Raw genomic sequence first — 19,458 nt, forward strand, 5'->3', positions numbered from 1 at the left:
CAACTCATCTTAAAAGACAAGAGTCCTGGTATAGGGTTCTGCTTCCACTGACATCACATGTAAATATCCCAAAGGCCTGACAACAAAAATGTTTTTCCTTAAATTACCACATTGTCCTCAGATGCTACTGCTGTTTTCACACGTAAAGAAAGCTGAAAGAGTTGTTAAAAACAAACATAACAACACAAAGTTTGAAATCAGATTGTTGGACAGATTGTTGGACTATTATAATAATAGTTTACAATTCCAAGTACATGTATCACTAGATGCACTTCTTCTAACCATTTCCCAGAGGATTTCTGAGTTTACCTGTACAAGACTTACAAAACCTGCCTTTCCTAAAGCAGTGGTTCTTTCCCTCTGACTTGCTGAGTATTTCCACTGAGCATCAAGAGTTAATCAACTGTGCAAATTAACTCCAAACAAGACTAAAATTTAGATATCATCTCTGCTGTTGGGTATATAAGAGTGTGGGGGAAGGTGTTTGAAGCAGGACATAGAAAATGCTTCAATTGCAATTTAAATAAATAAAGATAATACATAAAGACACATAAGCTGCCCAGATAGCAATCTGGACATTATGCTTTCGAACTTCTGCTCTGAGGCGAGTTAAACATCTCACATTCCAACTGCCTCAGAAAGGCTGAATAAAATTTTACTCATGCACTAAAAGATTGGACTGTCACAAAGTGATGGATGGCTTTTCCATGCTCTCTGTAGGGCATTTCAATACCATAGACTCCAAGTGCTCTTGATTAAAAGGCGACATTCTCATTTAGGGTCCTGTCAGTGCCTAAGCTTCAAACCATTATCATTCACCTGCACTGGTGGTTTCAGTGACAAAATACTTACCAAAATGTATAAAATACTAATTACTTTAGTCACTTTGATAGAGGTATAAAACACCCTAATGCAAAGCTCTATTATGATGTGTGAGGTTAGAATTCAAAATTAAAAATGCAACCAAAGGGAGAATAAGATTTTAATTACATTCTTAACCTCTCAAGCATTTCTTAAAAACCTGGGGGGAAAAGACATAGCAATTTCATGACACAAGATCTCCTTTTATAATGGTACTGCTCGCTTAAAAAAACAAAAAACAAAAAAAAAAAAAAACACAAAAAACAAAACAAACAAACAAACAAAAAACCCACACAAAAAACCCCCAATCAACAACAACAAAAAAATCCCTCAAGTTCACTATCTTCTCTTCAAAATTATTAAACAGCCAAACACAGAAAAAGATGAACAAGTCTCAGCAAAATGCTTGGATTTATTCTCAAGAGATTTCAAATGCCAAATATGCTTTCCAATTTCAAGACTTTTAAGTACTGAGATAGGCAAAGTTTTATAACTTACAGATATTTAAAGGAAAAAAAAAATACTATTTCCTGTGGGAAAAAGCCTCAAATAAAATGTAATTGGGACACAACTGTGAATAGCTTCACACTATCCCAGAAAAGCTTTGTTTAATTTGCATTTGCCACAAAGCTCTCTTCAGCTTAAATAATTGCAAGGGATCTCTCACTTTTAGATTTCATTTGGTGGATTGGGACTACTCCTTGTTTATAAAGTTTGACAGTTTTCTTTATTAGGAAAATTGTAACTTGGACAAATTCATAAGCATAAGCTGAATGGCATTGCTGAAGTAGCCCTAGAGTTAAAACTTTCAATATATTTAGAATCCAAAAGCACGCTTTGGGTCATATTTTCACCAAGGGTAAAAGTGAGCTCAGCTAACAGAATATTTTGATCCCTCTAAATAAAAAAAGTATCCTAAATTGATGGGCTTTACAACTGAAAATGGATGGAAGCATACTAGCAAAAAAGACTACAGTAAATCACAATTGAATTTTTATAAAAAAACCTGCCAGTATGTTCATTTCTTTAGCAGAAAAAAATCAGTCAAGGACTTTGGCTAAACTGCATCTTGAAGTTTAAAATACATCATTTGATATAGAACAGTTAAGGTCAAAGTACTTCTGGAGAAAAGAGTGGAGGATTACAATATGCTCATGTGCCGTTAACATCGTAATGCTGCGCTCAGGGAGCATAGCAGAATCCCTGTGCTGAGTAACAGCCTTCAGCCAAGGCAGGAGAAGGATCCAAGTCCATTCATCTACACGAGACTGAATCAAGGACAAGGAGAGCAAGAAGGTATCGGCTCTTATGATTGATCGGAGAGTAATTTCATTCTGAAAAAAACCAAAAAAAACCAAACAACAAAACCCCCCCTCAGTTTCCTGATTGTACTTTATTCTGAAGAATATTATCCATTCTGATGGGAAAGAACACTTGAGTGACAAAGAAAAACAAAACTACATTTCTTCAAGGAAAGGCAATTAAATAGTTTCAACTGAAAACACAGCATATCTCTCAGAGCTCCTACCCTATCTAATTTGCTTAGGAAAAAACACACCTGAATTAGAAGAGTTAAATTTTATCTTCAGAATGTTATGGACTGTCAGGTAAACCAATGCAGAAAACAAAACTTTTGCATTTTCCCTATTTTTCGCACATTTTAGCACTTGATTCTGTCTTTCTTGACACTTTAAGTATGTAAAAATAGTAGTTTTATTTCATTTCTGCTAACCACTCTACTTCCGCTATGGTGCCTTGCAGAAGTTACTGTCTAAAGTTACTTAGAAGGTTTTTCCATTTGTGCACAGGTACTTAAGACTGCCATACTGAAACACCATGTCAGAAAGACGAAGGTTAGGTACACTGCTCTATGAAACATTACAACGCTACAGGAGCTAAGAATAAAAACATTCTTTCTACAAACCTTCAAAAAGTTATCAAAGGCATAATGTATCAGAGAACAGTAATTTTACCAGATGCGCCAAAGGTCTTTTAAAGAAGACAAGAAAAGAAACTGTATCTTAGATTTTAAAATGTTTCAAGCTGAATCTGTCATCTTTATTGTTCGTCTCATATTATGGGACAAAAAAAAATCTGGTTGCACATACCCTGAATGCTGTATTCACTTTCCTTTATCTAGTAAACACATTAGCAACCGTTCCAACTTCCAATAGCACACCAGTCTCCCGTACAGCAAAACTGCAGGTGCATTATCCTACGGATACCTACATTTAACTGGATAAGGAAAAAAAGAACAAACCCTGACAACTGAGCCAAAATAAACATATGGCAGATTCTAATTTAGATGAAAATAAGGTGATATAAGTATCTCTCGTAGGCTATTTTGAGGCAGCTCAGGAGGAAAAGGGAAGAGAAAGTTGTGTGGTAGAGCTAATTTGAAGGCAAATTTCTGACATATTTCTGCACAAACATTTGTACAAGTAGGTGGTTGTTTACTCAGCTATGCAAGTTCTGTGGCACCTCACCCTGATACCATATATTGAAGTTGAGGAACTGCAGTAGATCTGAAAAGTGCCAGACAGTTCAGTGTTTTCAAATAAACTTCTATTCTAACTGCCTTTTTTGCTTGAAATAGAACAGAACTATTAAAAGACTTGACTTGCCACTACATTAGAATTAATGAAGTTTGGGTATCACATCCACAATTGTAGGTGAGAGGGAAACATAGTATATAACATTTTGTGGTGGGTTTAACAGGATTTAAGACATTTATTTTAAGACATTTCCCACAATGAATTATTCATCAAATAAAAAAATTCCTTTTGGACAGATAAAAAAAGGACAGGGATAAAAAGGGCAAGTCTGTATCTGTAAAAAAAAGCAATTCTGGCTGCAACAAGTAAGTTTAACAAAAATTCAGTTGAAAATGGAATTTCTGACTTGAGAAAATTCAAGGTCATTAATGTAAGACTTAAACTAGCACTTCTAGTTATAGACCATGTAAATAAAGATAATCAACTTAAAGAATAAGGCCTTTCCAGATTACTGCTTTGGTTTGAGGAGCCTTGAGCACACTGTGCATACATCAGGGAAACATGGCCTTCTTCTATTCCAGTCTGTTGACTTTAAAAGTTAATTTTGCTGTCAGACCATTGTCCTGTCCTTTCAAGGGAAGAGCAGTCCTACTAAACCATAACCATTGTTACAGCACAGGGAGACTTAATACTGTCTAAATGTAGTCATCGATTTTTGTGGTAATTTTCATGTTTGAACCTGCCTATAACAGGGGTGTAGGACTGTTTGTTTAGGGAGAGGACACACCCATCGCAGACACATAATCAGACATCTGGAAGTTGACACAGTAACACTGAATCACTGAGGCTGGAAGGGGTCTCAGGAGATGGGTCACTAGCTTACCTCCTGCTCAAAGCAGGGTCAAAACTGACCTTGGACTAGATTCTTGGGGCTTTGCCCCAGCAGGCCCCGAACACTTCCAAGCACAGAGACTGCACAACTCTCCATCCAGCCCTCCATCTCCCTGGCTAGAAATCAGTATCTTATAAAATAGAAAACACTGGTTTTAGTAACAAAAAGCTCTTCTGGTCATAAGCAGCCATGTAACTCACATTAATTACTGCCCTAATTTCTGCATGCTCCAATTCAGCAGTATTTTGCTGTAGTCCTGATGATTTCAGGGCAGAAATGTAACAAAGTTTTTAGACAGAGTAATCATCTTTTACTAAATGTACCTGTCTATCTGGAAAATTAAGACAAGCTTCTGGATGGACTGCATACCAATACACCACAGACTCAACAGAAAGACTTTATGGCACATGACTTTCACATAGTTTCCTAGAGGGTTTTAACTCCCTCCACCTTTATCCTAAATGATGAGTGTTTGCACGATACTTTCTCCCTTGCCTGATGAACATCCCCCATACTCCTATAGAGATGCCAATAACCTTTTCTTCAAATATGGTCTCCTTGATTCATATCTAACCAAATTCTAAACAGTAGTTCTGTATTTAGCTTGGCAAGTTGTTGCTTCACTTTCAAATATGAAAAAATACTTAAATACCTGAAATTTGAGTTTTCCAGCTGTACTGCTTAAGTGACACTAGCTGTACCTGTAAACTTGTCTAACTTATGCGGAAACTATCATAGGTGTCTCAGCCTTTTCTGCCTTTCTTCTTATTCCTTCATTTACTCAGGAAAGTAAAAATCTGAGGAAGCAATAAATAAGGCTGTTATGATAAGCACACTGCATCCTTATGAACACTGGTGTAAATAAAGCTACAAGCATGTCAGCACTCCAAAGGCAGAAACTAAGAAAACCTATGCTGCTTAACACTGTAGGTTTCACCTCTAGGCCTGTGGATGTTTGCAAAATGAGCTATCTTTTTAAATTACATCAGATTTTATGTAGTACACATATTAGGCAGGTTGTACACAGAAGCATGGGATTTTGTTTATTGAAAATGAAGGACATATGATACACAACAAATCATATTTCTCTGATTAATAAATGATAAAAAGGCAAATATGATATTAAGAGTCTCTTTTCACATTCCAGCAATGGCCTACAATGCTTTATGAAAGGAATTTTCTCTTTTAATTCTCAAAAGTGCTCCTTATCCACACGAGGGTCTTTTAAACAGCAAGGACACTTTTTCTTCCTGAGTCAGTCAGTACTTAAATCCTGGGACAGGACAATTTTAAGACATGTAGCCACAGATATTCACCCCTCCCAATATGATGGCCTCTGCTACAGTGTAAGTATGTATTACTAACAAAAGAGCTTCCTTCTAACCATTTCAAATTTGTTTCTTGAACTAAAAGTATTGCATTTTTACTACAACATAAACACATCTTATTAGACAGCATTACTATTTCACTTTTTGTCTAGAGTTTAGAAAGTAAATTATTTCTGATCCCTGTTTGCAAAACTGTGTCTTTTGTATTAATATTATCATGAGATATAACATGTAACAGAAACAAAGACCTAAAATACATAAGCTGACCATTCTGATAACCATGTTCATTACCAAACTATGGATTTGTTCTCTTTGGAAGAGAGGGAAAACCTCCATCCTTGGCTGTAGAGGAGAACACCTTTCCACACTTCCACACCAGACCTGCTTTTAGCCCAGTGGTTAGAGTGTGCTTGGGAAAAAGAGGATTTGAATCCCTTCAGGCATTGGGAACAGGAACTTCAAGTGGAGGACAGATTAAGGAGTTGTAAGGACAGATGATATAAAAAGCAAATATCAGTGTGTAAACATGCTTCTACTTTTGAAAGGAAGGATTTAATACCTACTTTCAAAAAGGCAGATGTTCATGATTCTGAATCCCAAGTAGAACGAGTTGCCTAAATCTTCAGGGAGAAGTATAATTAGGACTAGTACATATTTCTTGATAGCTTATTTTGGTGGCATCTCACAGTTAGCAGAATCAGCTGAGGGACTCAGAGGCTGACAGACAAGCAATATGACAGCTGAAGCTGTTATTTTCCACGCCTTTCTGCAGGCAGGGACACTGGATTGAGCATTTCATTTAGTCTGTTACAGTCAACTAATTAAATCTGGAATTAAGAGTATGTAAGCTCATGAAGTAGGTTGCTTGTAGTAGAAAAGTGGTTTTCTTTGCCACTTGGTCATGCCTCTTCTTTGCACTACACCCTACAGCTGTTAGACTTCCTGTGAATCAGTCCAGTTCACCAGTGCAGCAGAAGGCAATGCAGCTTCCAGGAGAGGGGGAATGTTCAGCAAGTCCTGACTGCTGACCTCTATCAGTGGGAACAGGGCTGGGGAGAGCCAGAGCTGGCATGATGCAGGCAGCAGGAGCATGCAGCTGAGACTTGTGGAGGTGGATAAGAGGGAAGAAGAGAGGAGGAGACTGGGACTCTGAAAATGAGAAAGTAATCCACTTGCCTAATTGAGCCTCTTAAAGTTGCAGGTGTGCTTTGCAGTGAGGCAAGACACGCTGTTTATGGATATGAATTCTTGTGTCAGGGCCAGGCATACTTCACTACACAGTGTGTCACAGCTTTTATGGCTTTCTGCAGTTTAAATAAACAGCCAATCTCTCCATTTTGTTTTCTTGGAATGTTTGAAAAATGTGTTCACAACACTCCCTGGCTAATAAATTAATATTTATATTAGCTTTTCTAATACAAAATGAACACATTGAATAAATGGATATACTATATAATTGATATAACTATCAATGCCTTGCTACAGCAAGAATTGAAGTTACTACCAAACACAATTATTGCACTTTAGAAAAATGTGAAAAACAGTCCAACGCCTCTTCAAATCTGCAATATCTAGACAGTTAAGTTATTGCAAATTTTCTTTTTTTAATCTGAATCTTTTACAGCACTAACTGGATTCTGAGATCACTTTTAGGGGAACTACCAGAGGAAATTTCATACTAAAATACATGTAGGAGGTGTTTTAGATTGATTTCTCCTTCAAAAAATAACCTATCCTATTTTCTCTCCTCTATGATAGAAGTGGTGCACCATCTTTATTAAGTCTCCTAAATTTCCTGCATGATTATTATGAATCCTGAAACTAGGTGTGATCATAGTAAGACTTCATTTTCTGTTAGCTAACAGAGAGATTAAAATTTGTCTGCTAGGATGGGTGAAGAAGGGTAAAAAACCCAAGACACCAGCATACTGATGCTCACAGTAAGAGACAACACACACGTGCTTTTGCCTTTCTACAACATAACACAAATGTGTTTACTCTAAAACTAAAATCTATTCACATTTGGTTGGGGGAGGTAGGTAATTCTCTGAGATTGGCATAGTCTGGTTTAGAAAGTCACATACTTTTATGATTACAGATCATCTGAAGCCTTCAAAATCTGATAAATGTCAAGCAATGTTAATTCTTAGCTCTGTTTTGACAGTTTCCATTTTAACCTAGATTGCTCTATAAAAGCAATTCTCTTTTTAAAATAAAGCTAAGCTTAAAACACACATAAATTTTGCCAGGTTTCTGTAGAAAATTGCTTTTTGTCTTTTTAATTACCATTTTTCCCCATCAGGGACTCGAAGGATTCTGGTTCTTTAACAGATTTTACTTCAAATGTGCAAGTGACAAAAACTGGTGCTTCGGTATAATCCTGTTTCTCCTCGGTGGACTGCCTGAAAAAAAGATGTGTTTTGGGAAGCGTATTCCACCTATTCAGTATTAGCTTTGTTGCAGGAAGTATCTTTGCAGTGCAGAGTCTGAAAGGATTATATACAAGCGTGACCCTCTGAGAGCTTCATTCCGAGAGCGGCCGGTCTGGGGGATTTGCAGTGCTCTGTGGTCTGCGGACATGCACTGTGATGCCAGAGAACATTGATATGTGTGGGATAGCTCTGCCAACTGAAATGCTACCTGCTAAAACTCTTGTTAAGACACGGCAATTTGTTTTGAACTGGCTGCTAGTTTCGTAAGAACCAAAACTCTTGGGTAGGGTTTGGTATAATTGTGCAAGTGGCTGAACTCAAAGAGCTCACCTTGACATTTTTTATCAGTAACTAGCAATCACCTGCAACCTATCATGGTATCTATATTTTATCCAATGGAAGTGTCATTTAAATCAATTTAATTAGGTTTGAATCAACATCCTGTGGGAACATGTTGTATCTTTTAAAGATATCATTCCAGGCAAGCAGTAGCTTCAGACTGGAACTGCTTCACTGGTTAAATTAATGTATTTTTGGTTACTGTTACAATCTTACAGGATGAGAGAGGTTTTAAAACAAAAAGCGTAGTCTGGAGCATAATGACATCATAGATTTTTAATAAAGTGGCAAATACATATGTACTTCTATCTCCCTACTAGTATGCTGTGCCAGGTTCCTTCCGTCTTTCAGGGCAGGTGGATTGGTGAGAAACACTACGTGTTTGTTAAAATTCCAACTACAAAGGAGAATCGTGCTTTACTGTAGCAGAAAGTCTAATATGGAATAATACTAGAATAATGAGAATGAATTTAATCTTATTCTGATAATCATACTGATCGCAGTAAACAAGGTCTGAAGTGGTAAGTAGGTATTTTTTTTTAAAATTTTCACTCAGAAAGTTGTCATACTGTGGCACACTGAAGGAGGTCCTCCAAGGTCCTCCAAGAGGTTGTCCCAGAACATGGTGACAGCAGCAGCAGCTCAGCTCAGTAGCAGTAGTGGCACTTGCCGAATCTGTAGTTAAACTCTTTCACCCTAACCTCGATTTTCAGTAACTAACAGCCAGATCAGATGGGCTCTTAAAAAAAAAGTTATTTTTAAATTGATTTGATGGTTTCCTGCTAAGAGTGCTAGGCTTGGTAAAATAGCCTAACAGGAGAATTTAATAAGTTTACTGATGTTTAGGGTTAAATTCTGTGCTGTTTCAGTACTAGGATAAGCTCCCTGCCTTAAGTGGGCAGCTTTTGACTATGTGACAGTAACCATATTAATATGTAAAGTCCACTTGTTGAGCTTACAGCTGTCTATCAGAACTGTGAAATCTGATGATCTTCAGTTTATGAGATAAAAACATCATAATATAGATACATCCAAAATAAAAATCGAGTTCTAATTGTATCAGTTATTTAACAGGATAGTAACTAAACCATTTTTATTTTATTTTCTAACGTTGTATAGTTTTTGCTTTTAAGCATAGAATGAGAAATACAGAAAGCATTAAGTAGACATACCAGTAGTACTGCCAATAATAATAATGATAGATAAAATCAATATAAATACTTCACCAGTTTAAGCCTGAAGTTATTTCACAAATAATGTAAGCAAATTTAGGTTTACCATATTATTTAGCATATTTTCAATCATTGCTTATCATTTTCCTATGATAAAATCAGAAACTTTTTTCCCAAATCATTCTCCTATCCTACTGCAAATTCTGTCTTTAAAGATTGTTAGCTGTCACGGAAAAGCATTTTACTTCATTACTTTCATCTTGATCTAGAATATACTCTTTTAAAAGCTTCTGCTGCAGTATAATTTATAAAAATAATGGTGTGAACATTAAGGTAGAGCAACTGGTGGCATTTTAAGATCAGTATCAAAGATTCTATCCCAGGTTAAGTGACAGTAATTAATGAGACAGGAGACCTGGAAACAAGTCTGCACAAGAGCCAGGGATGGAGCTGAAACAGCAGCTACTGGGAACCACTGGGCAGAGATATCTCAGGGAATGGTGCTGTGTAAATCACTACACAGCACTGGTTTTGACACATTAATGTTACCATTTAATATACATAATAATCCTCAACATGGCTGCAGCAAAGACTGAGGTATTTTACAGTGACAAAACAACATGGGAGGAATAATTGCGTAATGCTGATGAAAGTGAAGTAACCAATTTGCAATCATGCTTTCCTGTAAACTCACTTTTAATATTACATTTGGTAAACACAGGCATTATGTCCAAAAAGCGTGTGTCTCCTTCTGCAGACATGACTGACAAGCCCTGTGAGCAATGTGCTTCCAAAACAAATATGACTCAATACCTTTGGGTCGGTAACTCACACAAATCACACAGAATGTTCTGAGTTGGAAGGGACTGACAAGAATCATCAATTCCATCTCTCAAGTGAATGGCCCATATGGGAACTGAACCCACAACCTTGGTGTTATTAGCACAACGCTCTAAAAAAAAAAAAGATGAAGAATGTTTTTTGGTAATGTTCCTAAGGTGTATCTTAGAGAAAGTAGCAATTCACATGTTGGAGAAACAAAATCAAAATGGGGTTTATAAAAATCTGTATGCTGTGTCATAGTTGTGCCTTCTTGTAGGATTTATACATTTACTCAAACTAGTTGATTACATTGCTAGTCTTAAGCAAATTTGTTATATTAAAAAATGAACCCATTCTTGAAATTTACAGTTTTACCAGACCAGTGTGTCTTTCAGGGTGAGCATTGAGACAGCTGCTTGTGACAGAGCACATGAGAGAAAAATTAAGTATGCAATTTGCAGAACTAACAACAATCCCTTTTTGTTTAATTTCACAAAGATGGAATCAGAGACGTGGGGATGTTCACAGCTGGCACAATGTGAAGTGTATTTTCACGTAGGCCAGCACAAGGTTCTCAGCAGAAGTTAGTACTTAATACAAGGGGGTCCCCCAATCTAAGTTGACCCCTGCAGGTAGTTTTAAACCTCCCAGTAGTGATTCTCTTACCTGCAGTTTGCTAGTTAACCAAGGAAATAATGTCAGATAACTTAAAATACAAACCATTTAACGCTGAGCTATGGTATGATACGTTTTGGTGAGCCATAGCATAATCAACATTTTTAACTCAAAACATGCAGAGACACCATTTCATTTCTGTTTGAACTGGCTTGCTTCAGAGCTAGCCAGCAACATTGAATGAAATTGCCAGAATGAGCTGTTTCTTGTCCCATTCCTGAGGTTAAACATTTTCTGAGGCATTTTTTTTCTTTTCCTTGAGGGACTGATCTGCACTGCTGAAGTCAATGAATGCATAAAATGACTTGGATGTAGTGTTGAGAAATTACTTCTTTCTCCACTGAAATGACTTGTGAGAATTACAAAAACTGTTTATCACACACGATTGAAACCCAGTTTGAGTAAGAAATCATGGATTGTCTCCTAACACTGGAAGCTATCCACAAGCTGAAGTATGGTGTGAACTTTGGAAAACAGTTTTAGAGGCAGAAGGGTGTGGGGAAGTCTTTTACACATAAATTATTTTATATACACTTACGTATCTGTGCGCACACACACACACACACACACACGTGCACAGAGCAGACCGCTCCACATTGGAAAATCCAGACCATGATCTCTATCAAACCTTGAGGAAGTTGTCAGATGTAATCATGTCAGGTGGTAATTTTTCACAGCTGTGGTGCAGTTTGCTAGTGACATTAAGCACTGTGGTATGTACTCCCTGTCCTAGGATAAGCCCACCAGAAAAGAAACCATGTAACTGCCACGGGGTGAAAACAAGAGCATCATTTAAGGGGGAAGAGTTTGTGTCTGTGCTCTTGTGCGTGCACGATGGCTTTTATTTGCCTGGAGAGAGAATTGGTAAAAAATGCATAAGCACTCCCCTGATCTGGTGGCTCATGTGAAAACAAGCAACCCAGCTGGCAGGAGAGCAGACTTTGTAGCTATGCTACTGTTATAGCTCATGAAATATTATTGAGAAGAAATTCCAGGGGGAAGAAAGGAGTCTGCCATTTTTTCCAACCCTATTTTGACCACTGCAGCTACCAAAATCCTTCTAGAAGAAGCAATTCAAGACATAAGAGCATCTAAAGTCTATACAGATGTCATGTACATGCTGACTCTGAACATCTTCTAGGACTTAATTTTGGAGCATGAGATGCCACCTCATCTTCAAGAGGCAGATGAAAAACGGAACAGTTTGAGTGATTGCTTATTTCTATAATGGTGTGATCTACACCTCATCATCAAGAGGCAGATGACATCAAATGGGGATGGGTGCTGGTGTCACAAAATGCACAAAATGAGGCTGCACCACCTCCTGAGATTGAGGGTTCGAGTTTAGGACATAATGACATTAATAGCCCTTCTCCCTCCCTGACTGACCCCGTTCCCCAAAACTCAGGCTCTGAGGTTACATCTTCATTTCACGTGTCAGTCTTCTATCCACGTAGTCCAACTGAGAGAAGGCCACGTGCGCAGCACGCCGCAGATTTGGCAGCTGCTGAACAGCGCTCTGTCCAGCACTAGTCCCTCCTCCGCGGCAGCTCAGCTGCCTCCCACTAGTCAGCATCACGTAGGGTCAGAGGTTTGTGAGCCTGGGGGTACGCGCGGAGCTCAGGCGCGGCACGCCCTCAGGCACGGAGCTGCTACTGGAGGCGAGCGCGGGGAACAGCGAGCTGCGGGGCGGCTCGGCCAAGAAGTGTCACCACACACTCGTGTCACCACGCACGGCATCTCGGCGGTCACAAACGCAGCTTCCACGGCATCCCGGTTAAGCTTGGCCTCATCCGGCCACACACCCGGCCGGGGAAGGGGGGAGGACACTACCGGTCTAGCCGTGCACATGGAGGGGAGGGGACACAACCCCCTAGCTACAGCGGGATGAAAGAAGGCCCGACCGTCGGCGTCCCGACCTCTGAGGGGCCCCGCCGGGACACCGCAGCGGGCTCGGCAGCTTCCAGCGCGGCCACGGGCGAGAGGGGAGAGGGGGAGGCGGGCGGGAGGTGACGGCGTGTCCCGGGATACTCGGGTACAGGGAGCGGGGATAGGGCTGCGGGACACGCTCCCAGCACGGCGGAAAAGGGCGGGGAAAGGCGGTTCGCTACTGCGCATGCGCGCCGGCCGCCCCCCTCTCACCATTACCTGCGAGCCGCCAGGCGCAGTCGCCTTCTTTTTCTTGGTGGGGCCGCCGCCGGTGCCCGGGCTCGCCGGGCGCTTCTTGCTGCGGGACGCGGCGCCGGCGGGAGACGAGGCGGCGGCGGGGACCAGGCTCGCCATGCCGCCCCGCTCCGCGCCCGGCCCGGGAGCGCTCCCCCTCCCCGCAGCTGTGGCGGCGCTGCCGCCGCGCATGCGCAGTGGCGGCGGCGCGGCTCCGCCACCCCCAGCCGGGCCTGGTCGGGGAGGCCGAGGGCGAGCGGCGCTCGGCCGGTGCCTTGTGGGGCTTCGAGATCGGAGCGGCCGCGCCCGGGGCGAGTCTCGTAGGAAGCGGCTCTGCCGCCTCCTCCTTGCCCTGCGGTGTCGCGGAGCCCTACTCAGGGATGTGGGTGCCGTGGCAGCCTCGGCCCCGGGGTAGCCCGTGTGCGTGGGAGGTAGCAAAGTGTGTGGAGGTGTGAGGTTTCTCGCCGTAGAGGGTGAGCGGGACTGGAAAACGCGCTGGGTCTGAGTCATTTATAGCACAGAGGCCTTTGCAGCAGTTGGGGAAGTGAGCAATCTAAAGGCTGCGGGAGCGGCTGCACACGGGCTCTAGTTTGGGACGTGGGGCGCCGTCCCCACGCGGTGCAGCGCTGGAGCACACACACTGCGCTGTGCCCGGGGGCAGGCCTTAAGCCTGAGTAAGGAGAAAGAAAGTTTATGTGGAAAGCCCTCATACCGTGAGAATGGTGTGCCAGTCTCCCATTTTTTTTCCAGTTGCCTCGATAAAATCCTCAGAGGGGCGTTGGAATTCTCGTGTCTTTCATCCTGACCTCGCAGAGTAAAAGAAAGCTGAACTGTAACTGAGGGCTTTAACTGCTCTCTTCAGCTCTCAGACGGTGAACTCTGACGAGCAGAACCAGCACTCATTGTGATCGGCCACGCTGAACTGCAGCAACTCCCTGAAAGGAGGCTGGGGTCTGTCTCTTCCACCGTGACTGCAGAGAGAGGACCAGAGGAAGTGGCCTTAAAATGAGACAGGGGAGATTAAGATTATCTATTGGAAGAAAAAAATTCATTGTTTGGCTGGTCAGGCATTGGAATAGGCTTCCCAGGGAGGTGATGGAGTCATCATCCCTTGAGGTGTTTAAGAAGTGCTTGGATCTGGCACTGGGTGATGTGGTGTAGGGGTTGCAGAGATGGTGCCTGGTTTACAGGCCTGGAGTTAATGATATTAAAGATCTCTTCCAGCCTTGACAATTCTATGATTCTAACTGTAACCTTTAAAAATGCCAGTTATTACAGTTAACATTAAAAATTTCAGATTATAGCTACAGCTGGCTGACACCGATTGCCTGTCTTGGTAATTCGTACTGCTAAAGGTTTGGTTGCTTTTACAATGTTTTGGTGTGGCTAGTGGCCCGGTCCAGTAATCTTTCCTCTTGGAATCGGTAATAATTATGCACTGGAGAAACATACCAGGATAGATTTGAGGGGATTTGGACTGTGCTTTAAAATTTTTTTGCTGTCCTCTGCTGTTTCCACAGTCTGTGCTGTTTCACACCATGCCCCAGAGAACTGGTAGGTGATGAGGTGATGTTGCTCAATTCTTAAACTGCTTAGTGACTGAGAAAGCTTCTGAGCTTTGTGCTTGCATGCACCTGCATTCAACGTGCTGGTCAACTTATTGCCATGTTTGTTTGAGCTGCTTCCGTGCAGTGCCAGTCTGCTAGGTTTCCAGCTGCAGCTGCATGAGGTCCTGTCCCAGCACATGCCTTGTGGAGAGGCAGAGCTCCAAGAAGTTGATATTCAGGCATAAAAATTAGGTCACGTTTATAGACGGTGCTGTAATGAGGACTGAGCTTGGGCACAGTAGGGGTGCCAGGCAGTGCTGTGTAAAACAAAAACTTTGAAGGTGGCCTGAAAGAGAGTTGAAGACAAAAGCCTGGACTTCCAGGCTGTGTTCCAGGCACCTGTGTATGTAGCAGAAAAGCAGAACAAGATTTGCTTTCCAGGGGCATAAGCAGGGCCTTGTACAAACATCCAAGTCCCATATTCTCCTTCCCAACTGTGGTTGCTGTCTTTCTGTCTGAGCACACAGGCTGCCAGCAGCACCACAAAGCCAACTGGTAAATTGGATTTCATTTGCCCTTAGTGAGTGTTTCAGGTTTGTGTGTGCTCTGCAGTTTGTGTTTCTTCTTGCTTCAGTTGACAGCATGCTCAAAATGGTGACCTGAGTGTGGAATTAGCAGAGGCACTGGGACTCACAGGGGAGTTTTGTCCCTTGATAAAGCCAGATCTGCTTTGCTCTGTGCTCAAAACATTGATCTTGTCTTAGTCAGCCTTTTCGTGTTCCCAGGGCTGGGTCCCATCCCTTTCCCACGCACATGCTGTGTGCTCAGCTCCCAGGCATGCCCAATTAAATAGGAAGCATACCTTATCACAGGGATGTTTTTACCGAGAGGAGCATCTTTAATGCGAGTGAATCATGCAGAGACTTAACGTGCTGCATCAGTGAAAGTTTTAAAATAGCGCTTAGCCAGGCATTTTCTTATCTGTACCCATTTTTATCAATTGGTTTACTAAAAAATCACAGGGCAGTGTATTGCAGCAATATTAAGCACAACGGAATTTTACGCAGAAATCACAGAATGGGTGAGGCTGAAGGGACCACAGTGGGTCATCTGGTCCAGCCTCCCTGCTCAAGCAGGGTCATCCCAGAAACATGGCACAGGGTTGTGTCCAGACAGTTCTTGAGTATCTCCAGTGAGGGAGACTACACACCCTCTCTGGGCACCCTGTTCCAGTGCTCAGTCACCTGCACAGTAAAGAAGTTCTTCCTCATATTCAGGTGGAGCTTCCTGTGCATCAGTTTCTCACTGTTACCTCTTGTCCTATTGCTCAGCACCACTGAGCGGAGCCTGGAGCCATCTTCTTGGTGCCCTTCCTTCAGATACTGACAGACATTTATGAGGTCCCCTCTCAACTGTCTCTTCTCAAAGATGGACAGGCCAAGTTCCCTCAGCCTTTCCTCATAAGAGAGATGTTGACCTGCTCCAGGAGCTCCATGTTTCTCTTGTACTGAGGAGCCAAGAACTGGACACAGCACTCCAGAGGCAGCCTCAGTAGAGCTGAATAGAAGAGCAGGATCACCTCCCTTGACCTGCTGGCAATGCTCTTCCTAATGTGCACATCAGGATCTTATTGGCCTTCCTGGCCATGGCTCATGGAGAGCTCACTCATGGTCAGCTTGTTGTCCACCAGGACCTTCAGGTCCTTCTCCACAGAGCTGCTTTCCAGCAGGTGAGCTCCCAGCCTCTGCTGGTGCCTGGTGTCATTCTTCCCCAGGTACAGGACCCTGCATTTGCCTTGGTTGAGTATCAGAAGATTCCTCTCTGCCCATCTCTCCACCCTGTCGAGGTCCCTCTGAAGGGCTGCACAGCCCTGTGGGGTACCAGCCACTTCTCCCAGCTTTGTGCCATCAGGGAACCTGCTGAGGAGGCCTCTGCCCCTCCATCTGAGTCATTGATGGACAAGTTAAACAATACTGGGCCCAGTACTGAGCCTTGGAGTACCCCACAAGTGACAGAGCTCCTGGACCCTGTGCCACTGATTATGACCCTCTGGGATCTTCTGTTCAGCCAGTTTTCAATCCACCTCACTTACAATCCTGGAACACCCATAACTCATAGAGAAATAGGAACAATGGCAACAGTGATGGTGTCTGTGGGGAATGAGTAATAGAATTAAGGATGAGAGAAGGGCTGTGGATTTGCATGGTGCATTCTCCCTACTCCTTTGAGTGGCTGTCTACAACCAGCCCTGCTGAAAATGAAGAGGTATTTTTGTGCTGAATAAGTGTCATACGTGTCTTGCTGGGTTTGTGTTACACACTTAAATAAGCGGTCGCTACGTGACACAGACAAGGGCTCATTTGAACAACTGCAAATTGCAATTCCTAACCTGGCTTGGTGCAACAAGGCTCTTCCTGCTAGCAATTTTGAACCTGGCTTGAGTTGAATACCTTTCCCTTACTGGTACTGCAAGGTGTGTTTTTATATGCTGCCTTGCTAATAAGAAAATTAAATACAGCTTAGTAACAACTCTGCATGCTTTTTGATGTGAACAGTTACCAACCTGCCTGTTTGTAATAGTCTTAGGGAGCTGGAAAGGCCCCTGGTACTTTTTTTAGTAATATTTGGGGCAAAATGCAGGAGTCTCCTGAAGTAGGGAAGAGTATTTCAGGCGCCTATCCCAGGTTTGTGAAGTAGGGTTGGGGGGTTTTTTGTTTCCTTTGGGTTTTTGGGTTTTTTTACCCTTTGGATGAAAATTGACCACGATAGTTTTCTCATCATGCACAGGGGATTAGTACAGTCTGAAGCTTTTTGAGGCGTGTGAGGGGTGGTGATGATTTAAGATTCAATCTTTTTTTTTTTTTCGTGGAGGAACAAAGTGCTGGGAGGAAAAAGAAAATGTTTGGAAAGTCAGCAGAAATATCTTTAGCATGAGTTAGGACAAGCAGAGTGGAGAGAGCAAGGTCCCCAGGAGCCATGTGAGTCAGAGCTGCTCCCTGCCCCAGCCCCGAGCAAGTGGAAGCTGTGCCAGCTCTCTTCCTGCCGGTGAGCTGGCCCCGTGGAGTGGCTGCTTGTGGTGGGAAGCCTTCTGACTGGCACATTTAGGCTGCCTGGGAGGAAATGTGCTGGATGCTTTCAGTCCAAATGCATGAGTATTCTCCTGCTCCATCAAAAGGAAAAGGCTAGTATCTGTAACTGTGTATTTATTTTATTTCAAGCTTTGAACTTAAATCTCTTTCAATACCTGACTTACATCCTTCCTGGCTGTTTAGCTTTTAATATTTCTATTATTCTTACTTCTGTACTATAGAAAAATGGGTGGATTAAAAATGAAATTGTTGCTTTACTTATTAACTGTATTGCAGTTTTTAAGACTATCAGGTAGCTAAAATAATGCAAGAAAATATGTATAATTCCTCCATATATCACTGAATTAAAGAGTTTAGAATTCTTACATAACCTCTCCCTGATTTTTTGGGGGGTGGTTTTTTTGTACCTACAAAGTGGATGGTAGGTTGAAAGGAAGATAGGAAGCTGTGGCAGTTAAGAAACAGCTCCTAGTGATGGTTACATAGTGATTTGTACTATTACAATTTCCTGGCAACAGTATCCAACATCCTCAGACAAGTTTTCTGTTAATTTAACCATTTTTAGCAGGGTTGCGCAGGTGCAATTTGTGCTCTAATTTGTAAGGGTTTAACTCTTCAAAAAGACTCAAGTTGTATTAAAAACAAAAGCAACAACTGTTTTTTCCCATTTTGGTTGTGTATGTGTCTACTGGGTGTCATTTGAATTTTCATTGAGGCTCTGGAAAAAGGATGGATTGAAGTTCTTATATTCACTGCTCTGTCAGGCAAAAAGCAATGGATTCCTGCAGGGTAGCTTGTGGAGTCTTGGTGGTGTTTTGTATCTTATTCTTTAAAAGTATCTGGAGGTTTTGATGACTTTTCAGAGCCTGCAGTGTGAACTCTTGTGATTTGCGTTTGTTCCCTGCAATTTGCAGCTGCAGGCACTGCACTAGCTTTGTTTAAATATAATGCCAAATGCCTTTAAAATAGGTATTTGAACTGTGGATTAAGGAGGCTAGTTTGGTGATATTAAAGGCCTTTTTACTGCACGCATCGAATAGCTAACATACAATGCAATGTTCCTGAAGCCGTTTCTATATTCTTAGTAACACAAAAAGAGAAGCAGGGTCTTTAGAAATGCCTTTTGTCATTTTCCTAGTAGCCTCTCCTTCTCAAAGTTTATTTTAAAAAGTTACAATTTTGACACATCAGAAATGACTAGTAAGAGTTAAAGTGCTATTTCACTTGCAGTTGTACTTTACTTGAATTTTTGCTACTAACCTGAATAAAGTTATGTTGGTAGCACACTGGCTACTTATCATTGTTACTTGAAGTGTGGACTACTGACCAAAAATTGTATTCATGCTATGCCTGGCAGTTTTTACCAACATATTGTGAAGCAACCCAAAAGATTTCATTAAATGCAGATTTCTCTATGGTAAAATAGAGTTTTATGCTGGGGGAAAAAAATTACATGTAGTATTTGATTTTAAACATGACTCTGTTTGCATACTGTATGAAAGGAAGAAACTGGCCATTGTGCAAGTTAATGGAATCCTGCATTCTGTATATCCCACATAATTAATTATTACGCAGTATTGTGTATATTTAGGTACTGTCTCAAAAGATTTATGAATTAGTTTATCATAGTAAATTTAATCTTA

General features: G+C 41.6%; 1 protein-coding gene across 1 annotated transcript in view; it reads right to left on the reverse strand.

Moving 5' to 3' along the window:
- The window catches only part of INO80C (INO80 complex subunit C), a 30,229-nt gene extending 16,540 nt beyond the window's left edge, over positions 1 to 13,689 (reverse strand). The window contains 3 exon segments of the mRNA XM_040054706.1: positions 13,165 to 13,392; positions 13,395 to 13,454; positions 13,456 to 13,689. Of these exon segments, the coding sequence (XP_039910640.1) occupies positions 13,165 to 13,392; positions 13,395 to 13,454; positions 13,456 to 13,689 (522 nt within the window).
- Between the last annotated feature and the right edge of the window lie 5,769 nt (positions 13,690 to 19,458).

Source organism: Hirundo rustica, chromosome 1 (genome assembly GCF_015227805.2).
Source record: "Hirundo rustica isolate bHirRus1 chromosome 1, bHirRus1.pri.v3, whole genome shotgun sequence".
In the NCBI taxonomy this organism is placed as follows: Eukaryota; Metazoa; Chordata; class Aves; order Passeriformes; family Hirundinidae; genus Hirundo; species Hirundo rustica.